At 38.2% G+C, this 26,384-nt stretch overlaps 2 protein-coding genes across 8 annotated transcripts in view; one reads left to right on the forward strand and one right to left on the reverse strand.

The window, feature by feature from the left end:
• Positions 1-26,384, reverse strand: part of mcf2l2 (MCF.2 cell line derived transforming sequence-like 2) — a 75,843-nt gene that overhangs the window by 3,214 nt on the left and 46,245 nt on the right. For 2 of the 7 annotated variants that reach the window (XM_036586732.1, XM_036586740.1), the window contains exons 16-32: positions 18,830-18,896; positions 17,701-17,816; positions 16,238-16,307; positions 16,022-16,114; positions 15,723-15,815; positions 15,503-15,628; positions 14,571-14,792; positions 13,780-13,872; positions 13,367-13,445; positions 11,410-11,464; positions 11,163-11,260; positions 7,034-7,132; positions 5,682-5,765; positions 4,664-4,735; positions 4,207-4,296; positions 2,816-2,931; positions 1,878-1,993 (exon numbers count right to left, since the gene is read on the reverse strand). In XM_036586732.1, the coding sequence (XP_036442625.1) occupies positions 1,878-1,993; positions 2,816-2,931; positions 4,207-4,296; positions 4,664-4,735; positions 5,682-5,765; positions 7,034-7,132; positions 11,163-11,260; positions 11,410-11,464; positions 13,367-13,445; positions 13,780-13,872; positions 14,571-14,792; positions 15,503-15,628; positions 15,723-15,815; positions 16,022-16,114; positions 16,238-16,307; positions 17,701-17,816; positions 18,830-18,896 (1,689 nt within the window). Of the gene's footprint in view, positions 1-1,877; positions 1,994-2,815; positions 2,932-4,206; positions 4,297-4,663; positions 4,736-5,681; positions 5,766-7,033; positions 7,133-11,162; positions 11,264-11,409; positions 11,465-13,366; positions 13,446-13,779; positions 13,873-14,570; positions 14,793-15,502; positions 15,629-15,722; positions 15,816-16,021; positions 16,115-16,237; positions 16,308-17,700; positions 17,817-18,829; positions 18,897-26,384 lie in introns of all 7 variants that reach the window. The other 5 variants (XM_036586736.1, XM_036586733.1, XM_036586737.1 and 2 more) reach the window with 5 other exon arrangements.
• On the forward strand, positions 20,788-25,159 carry b3gnt5a (UDP-GlcNAc:betaGal beta-1,3-N-acetylglucosaminyltransferase 5a). Its single transcript, XM_036586741.1, has 2 exons — positions 20,788-20,986; positions 23,331-25,159. Exon 2 carries the CDS (start codon positions 23,601-23,603, stop codon positions 24,738-24,740), a length of 1,140 nt encoding a protein of 379 aa, XP_036442634.1. The 5' UTR covers positions 20,788-20,986; positions 23,331-23,600; the 3' UTR covers positions 24,741-25,159.

Consider the following 26,384-nt stretch of genomic DNA (forward strand, 5'->3'; position numbering starts at 1 on the left):
AATGAGAGGTTGGAAAATGGTCATGTAAAAACAACAATGACCATTTTTGATACAAAAAAAACACAAATGTTTTAAGAGGACCTCACAGGAAAAAAAAATAAGAAAAAAAAATACAAGAAAAATGTAAGATATGGGCCCTTAAAGGGAAAACAGCTCAGAGGTGTCTGGCTAATTAGCGTTAGCCTCATGAAAATACAACAGCAGAATTATGCTACTGCCAGTCTCAACTTTGGGAAAAGAACAAGCTGTCAACACGAGGGCAGAAACGTAGTCTACGTGTGAGTGTGAACGTGGGAATAACACACACATTCTCGCTATGGGCAGATGCGAGCACTTCTGAGAGAAATGTGCCAACTCTGAAGAACGCTGCTGCTCTATGTGAGAACTGAGGCACATAAACTTTGGTTAAAGTTATAAAGGACTTCAAAGTGCTGTATGTTGACTGGGGTCCATGAAAGTCTGGTGAATTCTTTATAAGTTTTTATGACAGTTTCGGAGGGGGGTGGGGGAAGAGGGGCGAGGGAGGGATGGCGAACGGAGAGAGGGGTGCCAGACACTTGAGCGCTGCAAAATCCAAAGATGCGAAATGATTGAAGATACTTTTAAAAATGAATTATGCATGAAGTGATGAAATATGAGCATATTCAAGGCATTTTCTTAGTGCCACTTTAATTTCATAGGGTATTAGTCACCCCAAAATGCACTGCAAAAAGCTCATGCGAAACTTATAAAGACCCTCATCCATCGGTTGCAATGGATTCTGGAGGCGATTTCCAGCACTAGTGATAACCACTCTTTGCAGTGTATGGGTGAATTGAACGTAGCGATCTATAATTCATTTTAGACCCGTGTTTTCATTGCCATTGTAATACACACATTCATCCGAGAAACATTTTTAATACGGCTCATGTGCCCTCCGTTGAGCTTACTGTGAATTAAGTTTTAATTCAGGACTAGCCATTAAAAGAAAGCTGCCATTGTAATAAGCTTTCCTTCTTACAACATTACCTCCAAATAATGAATAAAGGTTAATAAGAGATTCATCAATGGTAGATTTTGAGCATGAAAAAGGTAAGTGGGAAAGTTTTATTGTACATAGCTGTGTGTGTGTGTTGGGAAGGGGAGGCAGGGAATGCAATGTGTGTTAGCCATGCCCAGCACAAATTGTTCTTTTGAATCAGTTCGTTTCAAATAGAATTCTTTATCAATTAAACTTTTTGTAGCATCTATGCAATGTTTATGTCCATGTCACAGGCTTAATAAAAGTGTATAACAAATGTAATATTTCAAAATTTAAATGATGAAATCATAAGATAAAACACCAAATTGTAACATTACAATATTAACAACAGCCTCTTTACATTTTCTTATAGTATCTTTCTATATCCAGGCCTGGAAGGCTGTAGTCCAGCACAGTTTGGTGATTTCTCTGCTCAAACACATCTGCTGAACCTGGTATAAGCATTGAATGGGGTGTGTGTAAACAGAGAAATAACCAAACTGTGTTGGACTACAGCCCTCCAGAAACACATCTGAGTACCCCTGCTGTTGACTGTGGTTAGCTTCCTCTGTTTGTTATGTGTTTGTGCATCCAAGTCTGACTCCGTTAGTGAGTAGAAGTAGCTGACATCAGACTCACTTGCTGAACCAAATCATGGGATAGATGAAAATAAAGATGAGTTGCCTGTGAATCAACTGTTGAATTGGGCATCTGCTTCAATGAAACAGACAATTAAAGAGAGTTGGTTTGGTAGCTTGAATTGAACTTCCCACAACTGTGTGTGTGTAAGGTGCTGGAGGCTGGCAACACAGTATGTATGTGTGTATGTGTGGTTACATAAGTGACGGGGAAGGAGGAGCTATAGTCCATTACTCACCAGTGGCCATTTTTGGCCTCCTCTACAAACTGTACTACATCTCCCGCCTCCAGCGAAAGCTCGTGCGGTTCACGTGCCTCGTACGTCAGCTGCACTTGAAAGCGCTCAGGCGCCCCCTGCAGGCAACAAAGCGAGACAGTATGGAAGTCATTTACAAACCCTGCACGAGTTTGCAAGAGCCGTGGATCTCCCACCAGTCCTCAGGGATCCCTTGACATATTTTTGCTCCAACCCTATTTGCAATAAATATATAGAGCAAAAAACTGGACGTCTGTGGGTCCTTGAGGACTGGATTGAGAACTGTTGTGCTAGAGGTCTGACCAACTTAAGACAGTAAGGGAGGAGCAAATGAGGGGATATGAAAAGAAAAAAATTGCCTCCAGGCTTATTTGCTTTGAAAGCAGCCCTCACAGAAACAAGGGGTTTGCTGGGGTTCCAATAAAGTCCCAGTAATGAAAGGTGAAAAACTCAATACAATACAAAGTGCTCACAAACACTAGTTTTTGACTGTTAAACAGCACCCTCTAGTGGTTGGGACTGTAAATTATGGCAGAGACCTTGACTTCCTGTGGAACATATCAGATGTTATCTCCTAGCCCTCTGCTATGTTGCTCTGATCGAGCCACTGTTCCTAAACAGATCTTTTCCTCTCATCCATCAGGCAGATTAGAAATAAAAAAAAAACTCCTGGGTATTTAAACTGTGGGAGAGCCCACAGCAGGATAATCTCTTTCTCTTTTGGTCTATTAAATGTCAAGTCTCCTTAGCCTCGATAACCAGCATCGGAGATAGCGAAATATCATTAAAGGGCTGTTTTTGGTCTCTCTCTCCCTCTCACTCTCTCTGTCCTTCTAAAGAGATTGGAAGGAATTAAAGGGAGCAAGGGAAGATGGAAGTGCAGATAAACTACAGGAGGGAAGACACAGAACCCAGTGTACATTTTTGTTATTGCTGTCCTCTTCTCCATCAGAGGAATTTGATAGCTCCTCAGCGCTGGATGGGATGGTTTCAAAGTCTTCAGTGTCCATTGAAGGTAAACGGCGTTGAGTCCATCCTTGAAAAACATAAAAAGTGAAAAGTGGTGATAAAGAGAATTGTTTGCTTGTCCAGAACAATTAAATGCAATTAAAAAGATCTGCTTTGTATTAAGGGTGGGCAATGTGGTAAAAACACTGAACACATTTGTGATAGTTTAGCTTTTCTGAGGTTCTTGCAAACACACTGGAATGAACAAAATGTACCAGCAAAGCTGTAGTTGCATTATGCAAGTGCGTTTCTTCAACTGAACATTTGAAAATATAAACTATTTAAGGAGTAAAAATTAAACAACCTGTAAAAATTAACAAAAAAGATAGAAGCAAAAGAGGCTGACATCCAGTCAACTACTTGTTACTATGCAGTTTATGTAGTTACTGTACTCTGGTTGTTGATTACAGGCTTCCTGTGAGAGGGGAACCCTCAGGGCCTTCTAGGCCAAATGGTTTCTAACAGTTTAAGTTCATTTTATTCAACAGAATCATCATGCTTGTTTTATTTAAACACTGCATAGGTTAGTACTATTCCTGTTTCATTGTTAAGTTTTGGTTGGGAGCAAAATGGTTAAATTCTTAAATGTACAATTATCCAATCCAGATTTTCTCTATGGTGTCTAGGTAGATACAGCCAAGCTAGCTCTCCCACTGGTTAGGCTTTTATGAGATGGACTTTTATGAGCCCTTACAGAATAGATCAACATATTAACATAATTAGGGAGTGAAATCAAGCCATGGAATCAACCAATGGTCAGGACAAATTATGTGAGAAAAGAACGTCTTCTAGAACACCAAAATACGCACTGACTGTAAATAGGAATGGCAACCTAACCAATGTGTTTCAGTTAGAGGCTAGAAATAGAAAACAGCAGCAGTTCTATGCCAATATTTATTACTGAAGGAGTCACTGTACAACAGATTTTAAAAAAATCTGTGTTTAATCTAGAATGGCCAAGAAACGTAAAAATGTAATTATCATAGAGATGTTTTGATGTATGGTTCAATCTAAAGGTCTAGCACTAACTGTTTGTCTTTTTATGATACATGCAATTGTCCTGTGTTCTAGAAGTACTGACAGTACCCACAATATACTCAGAAAAGTACCTTTTGACACAATTTACCCCAGTAACAATGATATAATCATCATATTCCCCACCCCTATTATGCAGATCTATACTATGCAGGTCTTTAAGTTAGACAGTTTTGCAGTCTGAAAAAGAGCAGAACTGAGATTCTACCACAAAAAAGAGCAAACATAAAAAATCTGGCACACCACTTTCTCTTTTTCTGTCAATTACCTGGTTGAGAGGAGGACCTAGGCACACTGGGCTTGGTACTTGCTGTACCTTTATTTTTGCTGTCAGCACGAAGAGCACCTCGCAAAGAATCTGAGAGAATTATTTAACAAACAGGATATTGGTAGCCACCACTATCAGAAACCACAACACCACATAATAATACTAAAGCAAACTCCAGCACCAATACAGCCTTCCAAACTGAAAAACATAAATACCCACAGCCCATGAGCACATTCAAACAGGATTACACAAACATATCAGAAATCATAGATGACTGTCATAATAGGTCACAACAGCAATGGCAGTCCGTCACTAACACCCACAGAAACATGCATATTGAGACAGCAGCACATCAAACCAAGTCACCACAATTTCAGACCCAAAATGACATAATTTAGAAACTTAAAATACAGACATGACATTCAGCATGCACCATTCTTGCTAGTGTAAGTAATACCTTCATAGCCAAATGGTGTAGGGTCACTCTTTATTTGGTGTCTCTTGCTTTTAAGACTGGTAGAAAGAGGACCTGAGTGAAGTGATGAAAATTCAAACTGTTTATTTAAGCTGGCCATATCCTAAGTCCATTAACAATCATAATTCATTTTTACACAACCATTTTCTAACATTTATTGATCCCTAAGAATTAAACAGGATGTTTTGTAATTGTGCCTTTAGACTAATTTATGTGAATGACCTCTGTTTTGATTGGCTGATCTGTGTTGAGCCTTGTTCAAAAAACAGCCTGAGCTGAAACACTCTTTATAACTTCAGTGTGAATGGGCAGTCTAAACTGCTATAGGCTACAAATGTAAAGTTATTTTTGAAAAATAACAAAAGCAGTTAAAATAAATTTTAAAGCAGTTTTAAATGGGCTCTTTTTGCAGTGTTGTTTCCATATACAGATTGTATGAACTGGGGACTGTTAACATTAAAACATTTTTGTATTCAAATAATGAGGAAAGTCTTGACAAACGCATTTGCAGTGGTCTACAAGCACAGATCTTTCTGAAAATATAATGGAGTTACAGCAGACATAAAGTTCATAGAAGAATACAAAACTTCGGTGCAAACTGATATTCTCATCTACATTCCAACAAGTTCACCAGGAACGCGGCACTGAATGTCATTCAACCTTTCAAATGTCAGCTTATCAGGAGTCAATGTTTATTACTGATGAGATTCCCTTTAAATATTCCATTTTCTCACCTTTTCTGGGGGAGGAAGGTGGTTTCTTTCATGCAAGGTATAAAATTTGATTTCACGCATTTGATTAGTTTCATAAGAGCTGTAATGTGTGAAGGCATGTTGAGTAACGTCTTCTCTTTCTACCTTCCTGAGTCATTACCATGGCTGCCTTGCCCTCAGTGGAAGGCTGTCTAACCAGCTCATTTGTACCTGTTCAGTGTAGCTCATTGAAAAGTGTGTTGGTGGCGAGTGAGTGAAGGCAGATGTAACTACAGGCAATCAGGTACCTTTTGTGCGTGTAGTGGAGGAGGCACTGAGGGAGGAGGCTAAAGAGAAGCGGCGTGTGACTTCCGCCTCCTTAGGTGCTGGTTCTGGAGTGAAAGGCAAGGGAAGGGTTAGTAATTAGGCAAATATTAGGAGAGGGAGGTGGAAAGAAGATAAGAGAGAGAGAGAAAGCACAGGAATAGACAGAATAGCTTTTGAACTGCAGGACTGGAAGGGGTGAGCACAAATTACAAGGACTCATGCTTTATGTCTGAACATTGATTTCTGCCTTCTACAGGGCTAGGCTCTATGGGCAGATGTTGGTTTTTCACTTGCAACAGGCAACATCAACTTTATTCATTTTTCCCTGAGTCATTTGATTTAGCTAGCTGCAGCAGGCAGAGCGCTTGATTCGAGGACTGACAAATGCATGATGAATGGAGCAGAGAAAGGGAAAGGAGGGTGATAATGACAGACTGTGGACACTTAGGCGAGCTGCCGCCACACATTCCCTGCATGGAAAAAAAAATTAATGGCGGATATGATAACAAGATGAAATTTATTGGCACCTGACGTTTCTGAGCAGGAGTCATCTCAGGAGGCCAATACATGCAATATCAGTGCAGTTTCACGTTCATGTGGACAACTCACACAAGCACTGATTACCCTAATCACAGACATGGACACTCCAAGATGAGGTGCACAGTTACACTACCAAGTAGAGGTGATGGAGGAGCTTCAGTCAAGCAACATCATATTCCAGTGAAATGCCTGTTGCCGTAGGCAGATCAGTAGTGCTATTATAATATTTTGATTGTTTTATAGCCAGTGAAACATTCTGAAAGGTTGCAGGATATAAGAAAAAGAAAGCTTTTTAGAACTATTACTCAAGATCTCAATTCATCCCTCTAACCAATAAAAAATAAAAGTGAACACTGAATGAAAAAAAGAAAACATCTGCTGAAAAATATTCATACACCTTTAAATGTCAAGAGTGTGACAGAGGCACATTGAAACACTATACTATGACATTTGCTTGAGTGCAGGAAATTTTACCTTTCATGTTTTCTTTTGTCTAGATGCAGAGGTTGGCCTATTTTGCACAAAATTTGAATTCCTTTGTGAGTCTAAGTGTCTTATAAAAGTTCTCCCGTTCTGGCAGAGAGCACCTTGGGTTCCTGCAGTCTATTTAGTTGCCATTCATACTGGGAAAAGAAACATCAGCGCGTAGCAAGATGAATGACACAAATGGTGATGGCAATGATTTATCATAATACAGACAAGGGCAATCGCTTTGATTCAGGACTGCACTCTGAAGGACAGACTGAATGTAGGTGAGCACATGATGAGCATGGCAAGGACATCAGAGCTTTACCTGAAGGCAGAGACCTGCGATTGGAAAGGCCTTGTAAGGTGAAACGCTTTCTAGCCAGAGCCGAGGATTGGTCTGAACTAAGCTTGGCAGCAGCATCAGCTAAGGAAGGCAGAGGGAAAAGCACACCGGTAAGTGAGCAGTTAGAAGAAGAGACAGGAGACAGAGAGCCAAAGCATGGAACCACCCTGGTGAAAACAGGCCTTAATAGTATGAGTTGTGAACAAGACTGCTGCAGACCAGGGTCAAGCAGGTCATTTCAACATTTGCATGATGCATGAAGTCCTACATGTCAGACAGACACTTTTGCTTTATAGTAAAGGCACACTGGGAATGTATAATTGCTCTTCCTATCAGCTAGCACTGTTACTGATATCCTGAAAAACCAAGAATTCTAAAATCAAGAAAAACCGTAAGTTCAGGCCAGAGCTTAGTTTTTGTTTCTACATTGCTAGAAACCAGCCTGAATGGGTCAGGTAGAACCCCACTGTGCCATTCCACAGTCTCAAATGGAGTACTTTTATAATGTTGAATGCTCTAATAAACTGAAAACATTAAGATATGGAATATTTTTAGGCATTTTTAAAACTTTTGCTGTATTGAATTTATGTATGTATGGATAACAGTGATATATGCATGTATACAAAAAAGTTTTTTGGGGGGCTGATTGGGGAACTGAGGGGTTTACAAAAAGAGTAGTTTTTGAGAGGAAAAAAACAACATTTTTTCTCTTACAGTGAACATGTAAATTTAGAATTTTTGAGTAAGGAGGTGCTGCAGACATAAGACAAAATGTCCCCTTTAGCATATTTTCCCAGAAATGTATTTACATTTTAAAGACACAAAGCTGTTCATCTCTAGCATTACATGAAGAATTAGGCAGCATATTTAGCCATCTTACTGGAGATGAATTGTTTTGCATCTCAGCAGAGTTCTGTTTTGTTATGTGTAATACTAGTTATTTGCACTTACCAATTAAACGTTAAATTGTCGTTACTCTTTCTAATAATAATGATAATAATAATAATAATAATAATAATAATAATAATACCACTAAATTAATTTACAAAATATCATTATATAATTAAAATGTGTATTTTGAAAGTGTTTTGATTTTATTTTCATTGGTCTTTTGTCATAGCTGGTTAAAATGAAGTGGAATCATAGATATAAATTGCTTATGCACAGATATTGTTTAGATTTACAGTAAACGGGCACTGTTCTTAATGGAGACATTTTCCCCCATTTTTCCCTACTCAGAAAAGTGTATTATGATGTAATTTACGACAAAAATAATAACCTCCTTATCATTTTGCTCAGCCCTACTAAGAAATCATGCTTCCTAAGGTTATACTTTAATAGTACCAAAGAACAATAGAAAGTTGGCTTATGGTTTAATACTTACTTAGAGTGAAGTACCATAGCTGGAGTGCTCTTTAAATCTATTGACCATGCTGAATGCCCTGACCAAACACTCTCAGAACTCCAGCATCAAAACACTACCTAATCTCAGAAACAACTGCCAGTAGCAACTGCTTAGAATACTCCAAAAGTGTCACGTCAGCTGTCTTCCAGAGGGTGTGAAGGACGGTTAGATCTGTGAGCTAATTTCGTTACATGCCCTTGAGGACTACTCGAGATGTCCATATCGTTTCATACATAATCAGTGCCATAATTGTAATGAAACAGCACAATCGCAGGCTTGCAGGTTCTCTTAACACGCTCAACACATCTGCTAACACCCCAGTCGGGGGTGTCAATCCCACAGCGATGTTAAATCGGTTTTAGCTCTCTTTTTGGAAACTTTGCAAGCATTCTGAAAGGACACACTGCAATGCCTTTGGAAAAAAGGCCTATATCAGAGCTATCAGACTCAAGGACTAGGAGTGATAGAAAAAATTGACAAAGCATAATATTGCAATATTTCGGGGGTAGAAATAGTGCAGATAGACGGAGGCACAAGTATAAATATTTTATTATTTAATTATGAATATTTTTGCATGATAATTCAATATGTTGTTATATACTGCAATATATCACACTTCAATAATTAGCATATCACAAATATGTAAATATCACATCAGATTTGTATTGCGATACTGTGGGGCAAAATAAGATGTACAGCTAAACCATCAATTAAGCAGACCAAGGCACAGCATGATAATTCTAACATTCTGAAGAATAAATCTTTGAGTCTCATTAGTAGAACAATATTTCTGTTACAAGTCAGCTGCTAATAGCACAAATTAATATCAATAAATTCCCATAACAAGTAGCTGAGACAGCAACACCAACACAGCTCTGAATCTGCACGAACGCTGGAAAGAAATCTCAATCTACAAAGTGTGACACAGAAGCCTGAAAATAAACGCGCTTGTTGTTAAATCTTTCGCTTTTCAAGCTCGTGTTTAATAACAGACAGCAGATTTCAGTGGAACTTGTTCTGGCACTCTGAGGCACGAAGTGCAGATGCCAATCAGCATAGAGAACCAAACAAATCCAACTGCTTCAGTCCCACAGCTTGTTTTCTACTGGTTTATTAGCATGGCTCAGATAGCACTGTGGCACCAGACACTCCATGTTTGGTTGGTGAGGAGGCCTTCTATGCTCAGAGGGATGGCATACCTGTCACAATCACTTAGCCACAGTGGTCCTTCAGTGCTGCAGCTCCAACTGAACTCCATCAAAGATCAACCTTTTCCCCCGAACCACCTCACAAGTGTGCACCTGCACCTCTGTCTCTGTTCCTGTTCTCCAGTCACACCACTACAGTGTGAGCCCCATGTGTCTGTTACTACTCTGTTACTACTCATACACACACTCATAACTGAGTTGGACTAATGGTGGGGAATGAGCACTAATTATCCTTAGGCAGCTATTCATGGCATTCTGGCCTGTTTTTTTCAGGAGGGACCTGAATTGTAAGTGACTGCAAAATCTCTGAGAGTACAGTGTAGTGGTTAATAATGGTCAATGGGAGGTCATATAGGGTCAGACAAAAATCAGAAACCATCCAAATATCTGTAAGACACTTTATCACATTATTATTATTTGTGCATTAGAATAATGGGTAACATACGCTGCAGATAAACCCACTGGCTCATCATAGCAGTTCCTAAACTTTTTCATGCCAGGACCCATTTTTAGAACTACTATTTGTCCTGAGGGCCATCAAATATTCGGTGCAGGGAAGTAAATAAATTTGTTCTGTCATCTAATTTTGTAGGCTAGCTAGCACTGTACTCTAAACACTAATGCTTTTGGCATAACAAACAGTGGTGCTCGGAACTTATGTATGTAGAAATTGTGCCACCGACTGTTTGTAAATTGTAGTATCAAAATTTCTCAATATGGTCCTCTGTAATTTAGAAAAACCAAGCATTCAAGAGACTCTCTCACTTCATGTCCACACTGCAAAGCCATCAGTGAGTCATGATCCACTGTTTGAAAATCAATTGTCTATTACAAAATGGTAGGGATGAAATCAATCTAACATTAAGTGACTTACATATAATTGTGTGATTCCTTTTGATTTACTTTTGATTCACTCTGTATAGAAGTTCATTGAAAACATTACAGATTGTACAACTGTATGCAAATGATTTGGGCACTTCTGACCATATTAAATATTTTTGCATTTTTGAAGTGAAAAAAATGAACACGATCTCTGCAGTAAACTATTTTAAAAATAACATTTTCTGCAAATGTTAATGCACAGTTCCTTTAAAAAAAGAACAGAAAGGTGTTAATGAGTACTGACTGATGCTACAATTACTACTTTATTTTTTCTATTTTCAAATTAATCGAATGTAAAGTAACTGTTCATTAACATTTGCAGATTTTTTGAAAAATAGTTTGCTGCATATTTATGTGTTTGCATAAAAATGTATAACACTGTATGAAAACGGGCTAAATGTTTTAAAGTAGATACACAAGAAATAACCAGAGAAAAGGCTGCTCAAGACTAAGCATAAGCACCATTTTCAGTGCCCCTCTTGCGCTGCTAAAATTTGAATGCAATCTTGTCTTACGAAAGACTCAAGCTGAGCAGTTTATTGTTATATTCCGAGTTAACTTGTGCTGTTACTGTGAATCTGTGGTACAAGCTGACCTTCAGCGGTGGGGGTCTCACCTCGCTTTTGCCTCATGTTGGGGCCAGTGTCGCTGCGCCTGTATCCCATCTCAGGGCTGGAGGAGTCTGATTGCCTGAGGGCCACTTTGCGCACATTCCTGCTGAAGAAAAGCACAATGCACACAACTAAGGGGCAGGAGCCACACTGTTCTGCCCATTGACTGACTATTCAGCAGTAAACAGCCATTCGACAGCAGCGAAATGGAACACTGCCGTGGGTGGGCACACACACACGCACACAGAATACCTCATGGGAGCATGGTAGATGTTCTCTGTGATCCTTTGATGGAGCTGGCTTGCCTCTGTGAGGGAGAAACAGGTTGCCCAAAGGTTATACATTTCCACAGGTTTAAAGAGTACTGTATACATTTCTGGATTTAACTGTTTAAAAACACTTTACCAAAGCAGTAGACTATAAGAGAATACACTGCAAAATGTCTAGATTTGTATTCACATTATAGACATCAGTGAATGTGAACATTTTGTGTATTCTAGTCATATGAAAAAACTCTTCAGAGCCAGATATGTGTATGTGAGAAGCAAAATGTCCCCCACAATATGGTATGATGCAGTGCATCTGAAATTAACATTCAATTTACTAAGGCTGTAGCTAGTCATGCAAAGTATACACATTATCACCAACTAATCGTGCTATGTTTGTGAGGTGCGTGGTTTAAAAAGTGTAGTGAAGTGGTGGGGCCATCATTGAGCTCAGGACAAAAGTGAAAATGGACATCCAGTGTTGAAGAGATAGCGGTGCAAAAATAATATTCGTTTCCACTAGAACATTCTATAGTGGTATAAATCCATTTTGGTTCCAAAAGTAGAATTTGGGAAACAATAAGACACACTGCAAGTGAATACTGCAGTTGCAACAAGGCATATTTTGCACTGCTCCTTCTCACTTATGTCCATCTTGTCCAGAGAACTGAGATAGTGTTATTCTGTCTGGTAAATATTCTTTGAGGCCTGTGCCTTTGTCTAGATGCCCTGACTACTGCCATTATTAAACGAAGTCCCCCAAGAACATGCTTTTAAGACACTAGTGTTAATTTTTAGGCGCTAGAAAAAATTCCAGGCAAAACGGCCCACCACACACTTAGTAACTCTTAAAAAATACAAACCACATTTCCAATATCCCTATCAATTATTGGAGCAATTTTCCCATGTTTTGCACAATCCTCCCTCAAATGCGGTATGAGGTAGAGAAACGCATTTTGCATTTTTTCCATTTCCTATGAACATTTTGCATTTTTTCCATTTCCTATGAACTTTGCATCTGTGTGCTTAGGCTCATATGCAAATTTCATCAGAACACATGGGCAAAATGCAGTCAAAGGCTAACTAGCCTCTGAAACTAGGAACTAGACCTATGAACTTTGCATATGAGCCTAAGCACTGTGTGCTTAGGCTCATATGCAAATTTCATCAGAACACATGGGCAAAATGCAGTCAAAGGCAAACTAGCCTCTGAAACTAGGAACTAGACCTATGAACTTTGCATATGAGCCTAAGCACTGTGTGCTTAGGCTCATATGCAAATTTCATCAGAACACATGGGCAAAATGCAGTCAAAGGCAAACTAGCCTCTGAAACTAGGAACTAGACCTATGAACTTTGCATATGAGCCTAAGCACTGTGTGCTTAGGCTCATATGCAAATTTCATCAGAACACATGAGCAAAATGCAGTCAAAGGCAAACTAGCCTCTGAAACTAGGAACTAGACCTAAGCACACAGTGCTTAGGCTCATATGCAAATTTCATCAGAACACATGGGCAAAATGCAGTCAAAGGCAAACTAGCCTCTGAAACTAGGAACTAGACCTATGAACTTTGCATATGAGCCTAAGCACTGTGTGCTTAGGCTCATATGCAAATTTCATCAGAACACATGGGCAAAATGCAGTCAAAGGCAAACTAGCCTCTGAAACTAGGAACTAGACCTAGTTTATTGTGCCCACTGTATTTAGGTGAAAGGTGAATCCTAGAGCGTGATTGACCTAACTGATAAAAAGATATGAAAGGAATGCGGAGATAATCGATGAAATGTAATGACAATCACAGTCATGCATGATTTCCTCTTACAATCATGAGGGTGTATGAAATGGAAGGTGTGTCAGGTATTTCTAAATTGTGATAGAGCTGGTTTACAACATGTGGAAGGAAGACATTGGGAGGATAGACCCCATCAAGAGAGACGCACCTCTGCATGCCTCCAACTGGGTTGTCAACACTTTCCGGATCTCAGACACCCACATGTTCTTCACATCCATGGAGGAAGCCTGAGACAGAAAGCAAACTCATATATCTACTGCAGCAATCTGAGAGAGCCACCGCAGTTGCTTCACAGTGGGACAACACTGCCCTCCAGTGTTCAGCAAAGGCAAAATATTTAGCGCAGCAGGAAGAGCATGATGAAAAATGTTATTGTGTACAGCAGTTTTCTAACAAAACAAAAAAATGTAAACAAAACCAATGTTTTTGAATTTATTCAAAAGAGAAAGCATGCATTATAGGACACAAAAGCAGCTGCAAGAATTGCAGAAATGAGGATGAGAAAATAAACATGAGTATCATATCTGAGACTAATATGAATACTGGGACTTGAGTGTTTACCTGAATTATGTAGACCTCCTCTCTTCCATTGTACCAGATTTCAAACTTTTTGACGTCTCCTTTCACATTCTCCGTGATGCCAACAGCACTCATCTGACACAGAGTGCATCAAAAATAACTCAAGCAATAAGCAAATGTGTTCAAGTTCATTTATAGGTTCTGAAATCAGCACTATGATTAAAATGTAAAATATTAAATTAAAAGCCAATATGCTTCAGTGTTTGCGAAGATGTAGAGAACTACCCTGAGGTATGAAAGGTATTTGTGGTGCCAGACATGCAATGATTATTATACACACAAAACCTATCAAAGGTTTTTCCTACAAAAAAACAAAACAAAAAAAAACACCAGGAATACTTGTTGTCAGTGACAGTTACCATGAATTCTTAGGTGAAAGCTACACAATGCTTCATCAGCTTCCAGGTTTAAAAACGTAACGTGATGCTTAAGTTTGTTTCAAAAATTGGTTGTTTCAAAAAGATGCTCAGCCCATCTCTTTTCCTAAAATGGACCAAATATTTCAAATACCAAGTACTTTTCTTTCCCCTTGACCATTTACTTCAGCCACCAAGTTTGTCATTCACAAACTAAATATGGTGACTAAATACAGTAAAAGACATAAAAAGTAAGAAACTGACAAAAAAGGGAAAAAAATCTTTGGACTGGATATATAGCTTAGATTTTAGCTCAGTTAGGTCAATCAAAATAGGACTAGTTGGCCAGCACAGCCACAAAAGTATAAAGAAAAAGCAAACGCACATAAAGTTTCCCACTTCCAAGGGTTTCTGTACCTTCAGGGAGTGTTTGAAACTGTAGGAGGGGGACTTTTCATGGCCATCTGAGGTCTCCTCACGCTTCTTACAGAACAAAATCATTTTGTTGTACAGGAAGAGGTGTCTCTGCATGGGCTTGAAGCGTGCCAAGTCCTTCACCTTATTATGGCCTTTCTTATGGTCTGTCCACACATTAAAAGAGCCTTGCATGAGCAGCTTACCCAAGTCATTCAGATTACCCTACACACACAAAAATGGAGAGAAGAGAGATAACATTCTTTTACGCCATTTTTCTTCAGGACCTGACATTGCTGAACTAAGTAGTAATTAGTCAAGGTTAAAGAGAGCCATGTGACAATGGTGTAGCAGAAATAGTATCAGTGTTAAAGAGTTTAGAGCATACACTGAAAAGAAGGACTGTCTAAAGATGTACAACCTGTGCCAAGAGTAAAACGTTCATCTTGAAGCCTTAAAAGCCACTATTGCTTTCATTTTCGCATCATATTCAAATGTCACTATGCAACAAAGCATAACTACATTTGATCATCAATAACCCTTAAAAGTCATTACTACCTTTGTTTCTCTATACCATTCAAGTGTAATTATGCATAATTATGTAATTAAATACATAGTAAATTATGAATTTAATTATTTTTTTCATTTGATTTTGATTTGATTTGATTTTTTTGTCATCAATTTCAAACTTCTCATCAAATTCAAATCATAATAAAATATCTGTCCTACTTATTAACATGACTGTGATATTCTGAAATGAAATATATTTACATGTGATTTACATTCTGCATCAACATGTTGAAGTCTGCTTTCCAACATTACTCATTTGTTATAATGATAATAATAATAATAAAGAAACAATAAAATGTGGCAAAATATAAGAATACATTTTAAAAGTATACATTTTAAAAGAAATAAATGATGCTTGCAAATACCTCAAAGCCAGTGATGGCGATCTGGTGCATTGAATCATTTACTGACTTTATGATGTCCAGCACAGTGGCCAAAGCTTCCTCTAATTCTGCTGTGCCCTCAGAGTTCTTGCTGCATTTCAGCATCTCCTAACAAGCACCAACAAATCAACTTCAGACATGCAAAATCCAAAAAAACACACCCCAAAACTATGTGGATTTCCCCCAAAATTCAAAGCCTTGCCTTCAACATTAGCTGGTACTTGGTGATTCTCTGCACAGGCTTTAGCAGGTATGCATCTAAAGAGAGCTTATGGTCCAACCGTTTTTGGCACTCCTGTATCAAAAAGACATACACTGGGGAAAAGTTTGTTACATGTGCAAAGTCCTTTGAGGTACCTTCCTCTTTGAGCATTTGTGCCTTTAGAACAAATCTTCCAACTTTCTTTAAAGAAGTATGCCAGCAAAGGTTTTTCCAAATGTATGAAAGAAAGGAGAAGCGATGAACCCTCTGAAACCAAAGTATAGGAATTCAGATGTCACCTGAAAGAACATGCTGTCCCCACACTGCCTCCAAAGAGCTTCAGACCGAGGTTTATTTTGACAGTATTTCTCATAGATCTGCAACTCTTCTTTCTGTGGGGGAGCATATCGAGACAGCCTTTCATTTCCATTCCAGGCAATACCCCAGACTCTAGTGTCAGTGCATGGCCTGTAGTATGAGCTTTTGCTTTCGTCGGGGACTATGTCACTACTCACTCTTTTCAAGAAGCATGTTCCCACTAACTCAGGTTTCTCCACACAGTTTTCTAGCTCTTTGAGAAATGTCCTGCGAAAAGGCAATGGAAAAAAAGGAAGCAATGTGAAAGAAATTTAATAACACTTGTTTTACATTAGAGGGTGATTACATTGTACTGCGCAGCCTAAATAAATATAGATATCATACTCCAGCAGTTTCCTTTGATAGGATTGTATGTCTGAGATGCAAACTTTCAGTTGATATTGCATTAAACTCCTTTCCATTTTATCAACATTACTGATGAATTCTGAAACACCACCATAACCTGTTTCTATTGGCCTAACGTGACAATGGAGCATAGACAAAGGCATTGGCGCAAAAATAATAGTAAAGAGGAAGCTTACATTAAAACTGTGGTGACAGGTTAACGTTTCAGCTTTCTTAAAGAGGAACAAGCTGTGGCTACTGTTTAGAATGACTGTTGGTGTAATGTCCGGCATTTTGTGCATGTGACTGATGAATTATGGAAACAACTTTTGGACTACCCTCGACCTGTTTGTTTTCTGTTTGTTTCCTTTCTGTGCACTGAAATTGGTCACCTATTTCATATAGTTCATTTGAGCAAGATGACCTGCATCACGTTAAGCCAGAGTAGTACCCGTCCCTTACTACCAAGCACATTTGATGTGGATCAAGAGGGTTTAAAACTCATTTTTTATGCAGAAGCAAATGCTTAAGAGCTGGATCAAAAACATCCGATCCAGCTCAAAAGCCAAAATGTAAGCAGGCTAAATCACACTTGGAGGAGAACGGCCATAGGAGGAGCGAACCCTTACAAAGCAGACAATATGCCAGAGCACCACTGTCATGACTGGCTTGAGCAATTCAAAATCTTCAATCTCTCATTCTTTTCATGTAGTACAAAGCTTAATAAAGGTCTATGAAAAAAAATCTACTTCACTTGCTACATAAGCCTTTACTCACACATATCTGGGTATGATAGAGCAGACTAGCAAATACAGTTCACCTTTTGTATTTTTTTAGACTTCAAGCATGTGAGCATAAACCTTGAGATCAAAATATCCTTAAATTGTATACATTCAGATGTGTCTAACCTTACAAATCATGCAAATATCTTATTGATATGTCCATTGTAGCATGTTTGCTTGCTGATTTTCACATCACTGCTTGTGGTAAACAACATGAGGATTCACAAAATGTTATTAAATAATCAATAAAATGGTTATCTAATGCATTTAGAGCAACTTCTGCATCCGCCTTGATATTTGATCACTGCTTTCCAAATACTAGCCATTCTGAGTAGTAATTTTATGATATCATTTTTGATACTATAAGCAATTAGCTATTAGCCATATATATACCAACCAAACTTAATTTATGTTGTCAATATATGTGAAAGTCAGATGTACACAACTGTCTGTTGCAATTTTCACATTTGTAAACCATAAAACAGATTCCTTACTTGTTGTGAAAGTCATAGATTTCAGCAAGGTTGCCAAAGAGGACATCCTTCTTGTTTTCCAGCGCCAGTGGGATTAAATGAGTTAGTTCCGAGTTATCTAATGCTGCTGCATACCCCTAAGTGAATGAGGAAACAAACAAACCAAAACAATACCAGAATGTGGTTGTAATTGATAAGCAGTTTGATATAAATTCCAACTCCGTTCTTTTTCCTTGATACGATTAATGATATGTAAAGCATATATGCAATAAATACGTATGACCATAATATTATATAATATATAACCAATGAAATGTGAAACAAATGACATGGAAATTGTTTTTGCTTGAAAACGAACCTCTAATCTAAAATCTAAAGGAAATAAAGACTATAAATCACTTATGTATTTTTTCGTGTTTTAAATGTGTCACGCATCCCTCTGGCTCAGAGGTTTCCATGGACTCCAACTCCCAGAATCCTCTAGGAGATCACATGACTCCTGACCCTCCAGCATGCTCCAATCACAGATCTCTCCTTCCTGAATACTAATCTGTAACACCTGTAGACCTCTCATTAGCCTTAGCATAAAGCCTGGGCTTTTAGAATAGTTCAGTGCGAGGTATTGCTTATTTCTTGAGCTACTGAGTGTTTGTTTCCTGTGTTGTATTTTCTGGTTTTGACTGATCTTCTGTATTTTGACTCACCTGTTGTTTGCCTGACCCCTTTTTTGGATACTTTTGCCTGTTGTTATGTTTGTCTGTCTTTACTTGCTGCCCTTACTGGATTTGACCTATGCCTGTTTCCTGACCACGATTTTGGTTGATGATTCCAACAGTAAAGCCTTTTTTGCCTTTTTTATCCGCAAGCATCTGAGTGGTTCTGTCACATTACAAAATGTAAGCTGTTATTTATCATTTTCAGTAGCTTACTATTACTACTACTACTACTACTACTAATAATAATAATAATAATAATAATAATAATAATAATTCATTTATTTCCTATTTAAGCATAGTTTTCACAGCTTCTATTTTAATGAGTTGCACATCTCCACAGTACAGGGTCAGCCCCTGGGACAATAAACCTGAGATCTTTGATATTACACAGCTATGGTCACCACAGCTTACAAGAAATAAAGTGACAACTGTACCTCCATTATGCTTTGGAGCTCTTCAACATAGAGTCTCTCAGTCTCAATCAGCTCATTCATAATGTGTCTGCAGAGAGAAACAGGAGAGGAAAATGCTCAAGACAGATAAATGTGGACATTATTTAGCAACATATATCACTGGTAGTAGTGCAGTATGTCATAAGAGAACAGAAAAACATCTATGAAAACAAAAGAATGTGTCAAACAAAGCTTTATTAACTGTTTGAAAAGGTTTTCAGTCATCCAGGTCACTGAACTGCCTAGTTGTATTAATTTAAGGCAACTGGACTTGTGGTATAATCTTGAAGATGTTTTTATATATGAAACACCTCAAGGACCTGACTTCTAACTCAGTCACAGACACACTCACTCACATTTAGCAGGTTAAAAAGTAATTCTCTGCAAGGGTGACACTATACGCAACATAGTATAGCTGCGTAAGAGCAGTATTATGCCTCAATAACCCTGTGTTTCCTTGTTTCCACTCATCTGAAGGGCTTTACAAGTTCAACATTTTTCAAAAAGTCCCTTGTTTAAGTGGCCAAACATCTTTGCGATTAACCTTATTTGTCAAAATTATAATATAAAAAAAAATTGCATGGTTCTAAGGTCCTGGTTTTTTATGTGCTATATCATTAGTCTGTCAGATCCACAAAAGTCACGTTAGATGGTCAACTAAATTTTACTTTTCCACCCGGTTGCTTAAACTAGAAGAGATGTGTGTCCGCAACAGTTAAGGTGAAAGAGAGCCTGTGTCCCTACAAAGGAGATTCTGCCTGAGAACCTCAGCAACAGATCATGTGTCTAGTTTGCTTCTGTGTTTGCTTTCACTCCATGGTACTAGGATGAAAAGCTATGACCACTAAATCCTCCCCAAGTCTTCACCTTAGCTGTTTATAAATGTGTATAAACTGCTTATGAATCGTATTTGCGACACTATATAGAGAACATGCTAAAAAAGGAGGTCACAAATAACAGATTTGAGATTTTTCTCGTCCACCCTCATATCAACACCACTGCACTCCTTCCACTGGTAGGAGTAAACACATTCCTTGAACAAAATACACAAGCCCAGACAATTCTGCGCCACCCATTACTTTCAGCTTTTGACGAAACTACCAACTAATCTGAGTCAACAGAAAAGCTGAATGACAGGTAGGACTAGTTTTTCTAACCGTTGAGCCAACATCAACAATCTCTGTTCAGCTACACCATAAAGAGACAGGAAAACACCCGTGGCGATAGTAGTAGTAGTGGTAGTAAGACAGAAAACTAATTAAAAGTAATTGTGAATATTTGTGAAAGATCAAAACTGTACATTTTGAGGTTATGTAAACTAGGTAGTGAGCACTGTGGACAGATGCCCTAAAAACTGTCTCTATTATGTAATCGTTTGAGAGTGGGGTCCTTTGTGAAGGTTTTTTTTTGTTGTATTTTTTTTTCCTTTTTCTTTCTGTCTTCCTTCATGTGCCTTGTCTTGTCCCTATGTGAATATGGATTACCCTGGTAAACAGTGATTTTACTGTAACCCTGTATAAATAATCAGTAAAACTATAACAAAAAAAATAACAATACTAATACCTTTTGGGAAGAAATCAATTACATGCTTGAAAACAACTTTTAGAACTAAATGTATTTATACATGTATAAAAACATCATGTGGAATTTTGTTAAATATTTGTTTCTTTGTGTTCATAATGCAATCACCGTCTTTTCTTTTATCTCAGTGATCCCAACCATCTGTTTTATAATGTCATTAGGCAACCTGCATTTATTTCAGATTTATTTATTATGAGTTTTTAAAGCTGGTTTCGCTGCAGTTCCTGTAATGCACTCCTTAGTGAATTCTGTGGAAGCAGTAGTTGCTTAAGTGATTCAGATGACATGCATTCCGAAGTGGACCAAACCTCCTCCTTTACAAGGAAGTTTAGCCCAGCCTCATCCGCCATGGCTCAATTTTAACTCTCCACCCTTTCCCGTCCCTCCCAGAAACAGAGCAGCTCCAGCGCAGACAGCAGTCACATGTTTACCAGTGCTCCGCACACAGCTGTCAGCCTACAGCAAGCTTCTACAGATCCACCTCAAATGCTAACTTGGAAGAAAACTTTTCTATAAGAAGAAAAATCCTAGAGAAAGGACGGTTGGCTGATACATTTGGTAAGTCCATTTATACTCAGAAGGGGGGGTGTCTTTTTAGAAAAAAAAGGGAGTTTTTGTATTGAACTCCATGGCATTTAACAAAACTGAGTATGTAACTACTCTAAGCTGAGAACAAACCTGTCTTTTCGTAGATATGTCAAGCCTTGGAAAGCATGTTATTTTTACTCTTGCGAGAACATATAGGTTTGAGCAGAAACATCAATGGCACAGCCACTTCCTTATCCATATAAACAGCTGTGCCATTTTCTCCAAGTAGTCTTTTAAGCATGGCAGAGGTAGGTCATATGGCCAAACCCCTAACAACATGTAAACAGTGCCCTGTTGAAGTTGTCAGTCAGGATGTTTTAACAAATGGATGTTATTAGTTTGAGCGGGCCTTGTCTGTAAAGTTGGTTGTTCTTGTAGATTTCAACTTGAATATTTGACTATGCAAAATAAAAAACACTTTTTGCTTCAGTCACATGGTCTTATCAATAGCCTACTTGCTGACAGTACTCTTGTCCAGCTATAATTTAATCAGCTAAGTTGGCTTTTCAGGCTAGCTCCACATTTTCGTGGAGATTCCAAGTGCCTATGCAATTCAAAATGTTCTAGACACTTAAAAGATTGTCGTAAGTTTGTGTGCTATGTGTAATTGGATAGTATGGTCTATAGTATGTGCAATGGCAATAGTTGAAGTGCCTTAAATAGTACTGTATATATTTTTAACTCGGGGTCACTGAAAAGGTACGCATAGTATGTTATGAATGTGCAAACTGTGAAGTTATCAAATATGAGCATCAAACTTGAGTTTCTCCAAGTACAGGTACTACCATGCACGTTTATTTGAAAAGAATTAGTAATGTTTTTTTTTCACTACAGTGTTTTGTTGAATCCCGCTTCGGACTTAAAAATCTTTTAAATTCTATTACAAAAAGGAATGCTCGATTTTAATCATAACTGTATCAGATGTTTAGATTTGACTGATATTTCAAATTAATATTTGATGATGTATTTGCTGTACTACTGCTACTAATGATGTCTGCAAGAGTACATTACAAAAAACTAATACTCCTAATAAAACAATAATTATATTAAACTGGCAGTTTGTTTTTAGGTATATATTTTCTGAGACTTGACGGTTCTATGAAGCTTCACTGTCAAAGACTGTGGAAAAAAAACAGTTACAAACTTAATAACAAAATATATTTGTCTAGACTACTTCTGAAGTTCCAATGATTTCTTTATATGAATGATTACAAAACATAAGACATATATCTTTTACACCAGGTACTGGGTAGAGGCATCATTTCAAAAATGTGAAATGAGAGTTTGATGGCCATTTAGTTCAGATAGACCTCAGTAGGAAAAAAAAAACAGCCAGTGTTGGGGTCATAGACAGATGATCCCTGCAACTACTGACACAAGGCGATTCAAAGCATGCTTTTCAAGGGCCCTCATTGTTACATGGCTTGGCTTCACGTAGATTTGCTGCTGTAATGATCTTTTTTGTCATCACGAATGTTTTACACAGCCCTCAGCGTTTTTCATGTGCTCTGTTCTTTAAAGCCCCCTATTGTTTAATGTAATGCTGGGTTGGCGTTTGCTTTCATGCACTGAAGAATACCCATCCACAAGGTTTTAAATTAGGTTTTTGACCCCTCCCTCCATCCTCCATCCCCATCTCATCCACCTTCCAATTTACACATGATGTCAACCAGATCTCATCAACCATGGTCACAATGAGAAGCTCAACTTGGTAAACATCATTCTGTTTCAACAGGCTTTTTTCCACTGTCACAAGCCAGTTAATAACCTTTGCAATAATTGTTTATTCTCTAAATATTGACACTGCAGGTCAGATGATAACAGCTGGTTTTCTTATCCAAGGTCAGATGAAATTTTGCTGTCCTAGACAGAATTCTTTAATTCAGCTGTAAAGATCATGCTGTATTTATTGTGATTTATTATTGATAAACGTGCACAAAAGAAAGAAAAAGAGACACCCACACAAGAACAAGAAAAGCCTTATATGTACCTATTATTACTGTGTACTGTGATAACTAGCATACAGTGCTTTTGGGGGAAATGATCTGTAATGTAACTGACCGCTACAAAATTTAAGAACAATGAGAATGCTGAGGTGCCATCAGTTAAGTGCATGAATCAGTAATCACTGCTTATTTGTATTTGTCTGGGTTTTGTGGATAAACCAATCTATGTCTGGAAGTTAATCGTTGCATACATGACGTTATAATGTTATATACATGATGATATATGCTGTGATATACATGATGTATATACATACTGTATTAGAAACAGATTATGCTGCATAATAATTATGGAAAAAATTCTCTTGCAGTTGGACTCTCACACAGATGTACAGACAACTTGAGCAACAATGCTGAAGCACAAAACACAGATGTGGACTGATATCATTGTGTAGCAAGGAAGCCGTTGACGAGAAAAATGACCACACATACGTCTTTCTCCAGCACATTTGCACTGATGTAACTATGATGGAAGTCAAACAAGGTCGACTTCTGAACGTGGCTGACAGCAATAAATCGGGCTCACCTTACTGGACTTAATGAGAGAGGAAGACAGTTAAAGACACTGTTAAGGTAGCAGAATGTTTATGAACTTTAGAAGGGTCAAAAAATGTCAGTTTCTGCAGTTGATCTCAATGTGCTGTATTATGTCAGTGCTTATGGTCTGCTGGGAGCAAGTAGACCATCATGTAGTGAGCCATGTGAAGTCCTACTCTTATCGTTACTTGATCAATAGCTATGACTTCATCAACAAAAGCTTCAGTGTGACTCGAGAAGTGGCCGACAGTTTCGGTAGCTTTCCGTACCTCATTAACCATGACAATATATGTGCGGAGAGCGACGTGTTCCTCCTCCTGTTCGTCAAATCGTCTCCAGAGAACTTTGAGAGAAGAGAGGCCATCCGCTCAACATGGGGGAACCAGACTTACATTAAGAGGGAACTGGGGGTCACGGTGAAGGTGGTTTTCGTCATGGGCATCCACCCAGATCAGCACAAGAGAAGTGCGCTCCAGAAGAACCTCTACGCTGAAGATCAGGTCCATGGGGACGTAGTCCAGCAGGAATTTTCCGACACTTTCCACAACCTGACTGTGAAGCTGTTGCTGCAGTTCCGCTGGGCACACACCAAATGCTCCCATGCACGCTTTCTCATGTCTGCCGATGATGACATCTTCATCCACATGCCCAACCTGGTGCGCTACCTGCAGTCCCTCAGCCAGCAGCATGTCCAGGAGCTCTGGGTGGGCCACGTCCACAGGGGAGCCCCTCCAATTAGACGAAAGGACAGCAAGTACTACGTGCCTGTTCAGATGTACCAGTGGGCTTCCTATCCCGACTACACGGCCGGTGCAGGGTATGTGGTGTCTGGAGATGTTGCTGCCAAAATTTACCAGGCCTCCTTGTCCCTCAATGCCTCTCTCCATATTGATGACGTTTTCATGGGCATGTGTGCCATCACGGTTGGAGTTTCACCTCAGGAACATGTTTACTTCTCTGGCGAGGGAAAAGCCCCTTACCACCCTTGCATTTATGAAAAGATGATCACCTCACATGGACATGAGGACGATATCAGATACCTCTGGAGGGTGGCCACTGCCCCAGAAGTAAACAGTATATCCTCAGGATTTCTAGGGAAACTATATTGCACAGCTGTGAAAATAATGCTCCTTTGTAAGCCTTATTATTCTAACACCTATTCATGCAAAGCCGCCTTTTCTTGATGCTCAGTGAAAAGGACTACAAAAGTCAATGCAGTATTTAACTGTTTATTTAAACATTTGCTCTTTTGACGTTTGACTTTTTTTGACCAGTGAAAACGCCAAAGCCATTTACTTAAAAATTTGTTTACCATTCTACAGAGACATAGAGGCCTGAAATGTGGACCAACCAAATAAAAGTCAATCCTCTGCTAAATTTGTTTCATAAGAGCTATTTAATTTTGTGAGGAAATATTTAATGCACTGTCACCTCCAGCAGAACTTTGACTGGAGGTTTTTTCTAAAAAAACAAAAACAAATGCACTCAAATGCCATTTTTGTTTCGATTGAGATTAAAGCTGACTGAATATGAATGTTCTTTGCCTTTCATTCCTCTGTGGCAGACATTACCTGACTGATTCTCGTTCTCACACACATCCCTTACCCTTCCCCCAACTCCTCTTTTTCACATGCAGCCCCAGAATAACACCAGGCACTTCCTGCCACTGCCATGTGCCAACACAGTTCTTACAGACCACATCCTCCCCTTTAAGTAGTTCCATATGAACATCAGTAGATTTTCTCAGAATGATGAGGAGGAAAAACAAAAATGATTTAAATAAAAAACAGACAGAATATGCACATGCAAATGCCATATGTAAATGATATTTGAGAGCATGCAAACTCGGCTAGCAAAGAAAGGACAGATCAACATATGAAGCTTTTTAGGTATGTGCATTTATATTGGGTGAATCATATTGGAATTAGAGCCATTCTTATACATAGTCTCCCTATTTCAGGATACCTAAAATAACTGGAGAAATGAACATGATCTTATGTTTAAATAAACTAACATCCAGAGATCGACCAAAATAGTCATGGGACTCCTCTCAATAATAACTCTCTGACTAACATCTTACACAAAATTTTAATACTATACTACACCATACACATAGTTTTTACCTCACATATATAATGGTAACTTTAGAGTGGAAGAAAAAACATTTAATAGAACTTTTCATGGAAGTAAATGTAACAGCATTTCATTCCAAGTAATTGTTGATCATTTCTAGTGGCCCATTCGTCATGAAATGTTCACAAGGTATAGAATGGGTAGCATTTTCAAATTATATTTAAAAATAAATAAATTAAAGAAAGAAAAATTGAGGTTTGTTAAGACAAAAGTTTCAAAAGGCTCCAAAGTTTGGAATCAGTGTTTTCGACAATACAAAAACCAATTTAGTTTCAGATGAACAAAATATTGTGCAATTTTGTAGTTTTCAAATAATTAGTAGAGAGCTAGGAAGTTGTCAGTAAATCAATTAATACGAAATGGATCATACATAATTTATTAAATAAATGTGTCCAGAATGATGAACACAGCTGTAGAAGACACAGAAAGCTGTAGAGCATCACAAATAAAGTTATAATAAATGTAACTTTAGTAATTAATAATATTTGAAAAGTGGTGATTAAATCTTAAAGTCTTCAAGTTTGTAAATAGACAATTACAGTACATAATACATAATTATGCAAAAATCTCAAAACATTGAAGAAATCTAAAAATACCTTTTGGTATACACTCCATAGTCAGTGTTTTATTTAAAATCCTATGTCTTGGTGTAAAGCAAGCAAAAACTGTCACTGTCCAATTACTTTCAAACTCCT

The sequence above is a fragment of the Colossoma macropomum genome, unplaced genomic scaffold (genome assembly GCF_904425465.1).
Source record: "Colossoma macropomum unplaced genomic scaffold, Colossoma_macropomum, whole genome shotgun sequence".
In the NCBI taxonomy this organism is placed as follows: Eukaryota; Metazoa; Chordata; class Actinopteri; order Characiformes; family Serrasalmidae; genus Colossoma; species Colossoma macropomum.

Excerpts from the sequence above, each read along its gene's own strand:
- b3gnt5a (XM_036586741.1), top strand. The coding sequence starts at position 23,601 with ATGTTTATGAACTTTAGAAGGGTCAAAAAATGTCAGTTTCTGCAGTTG.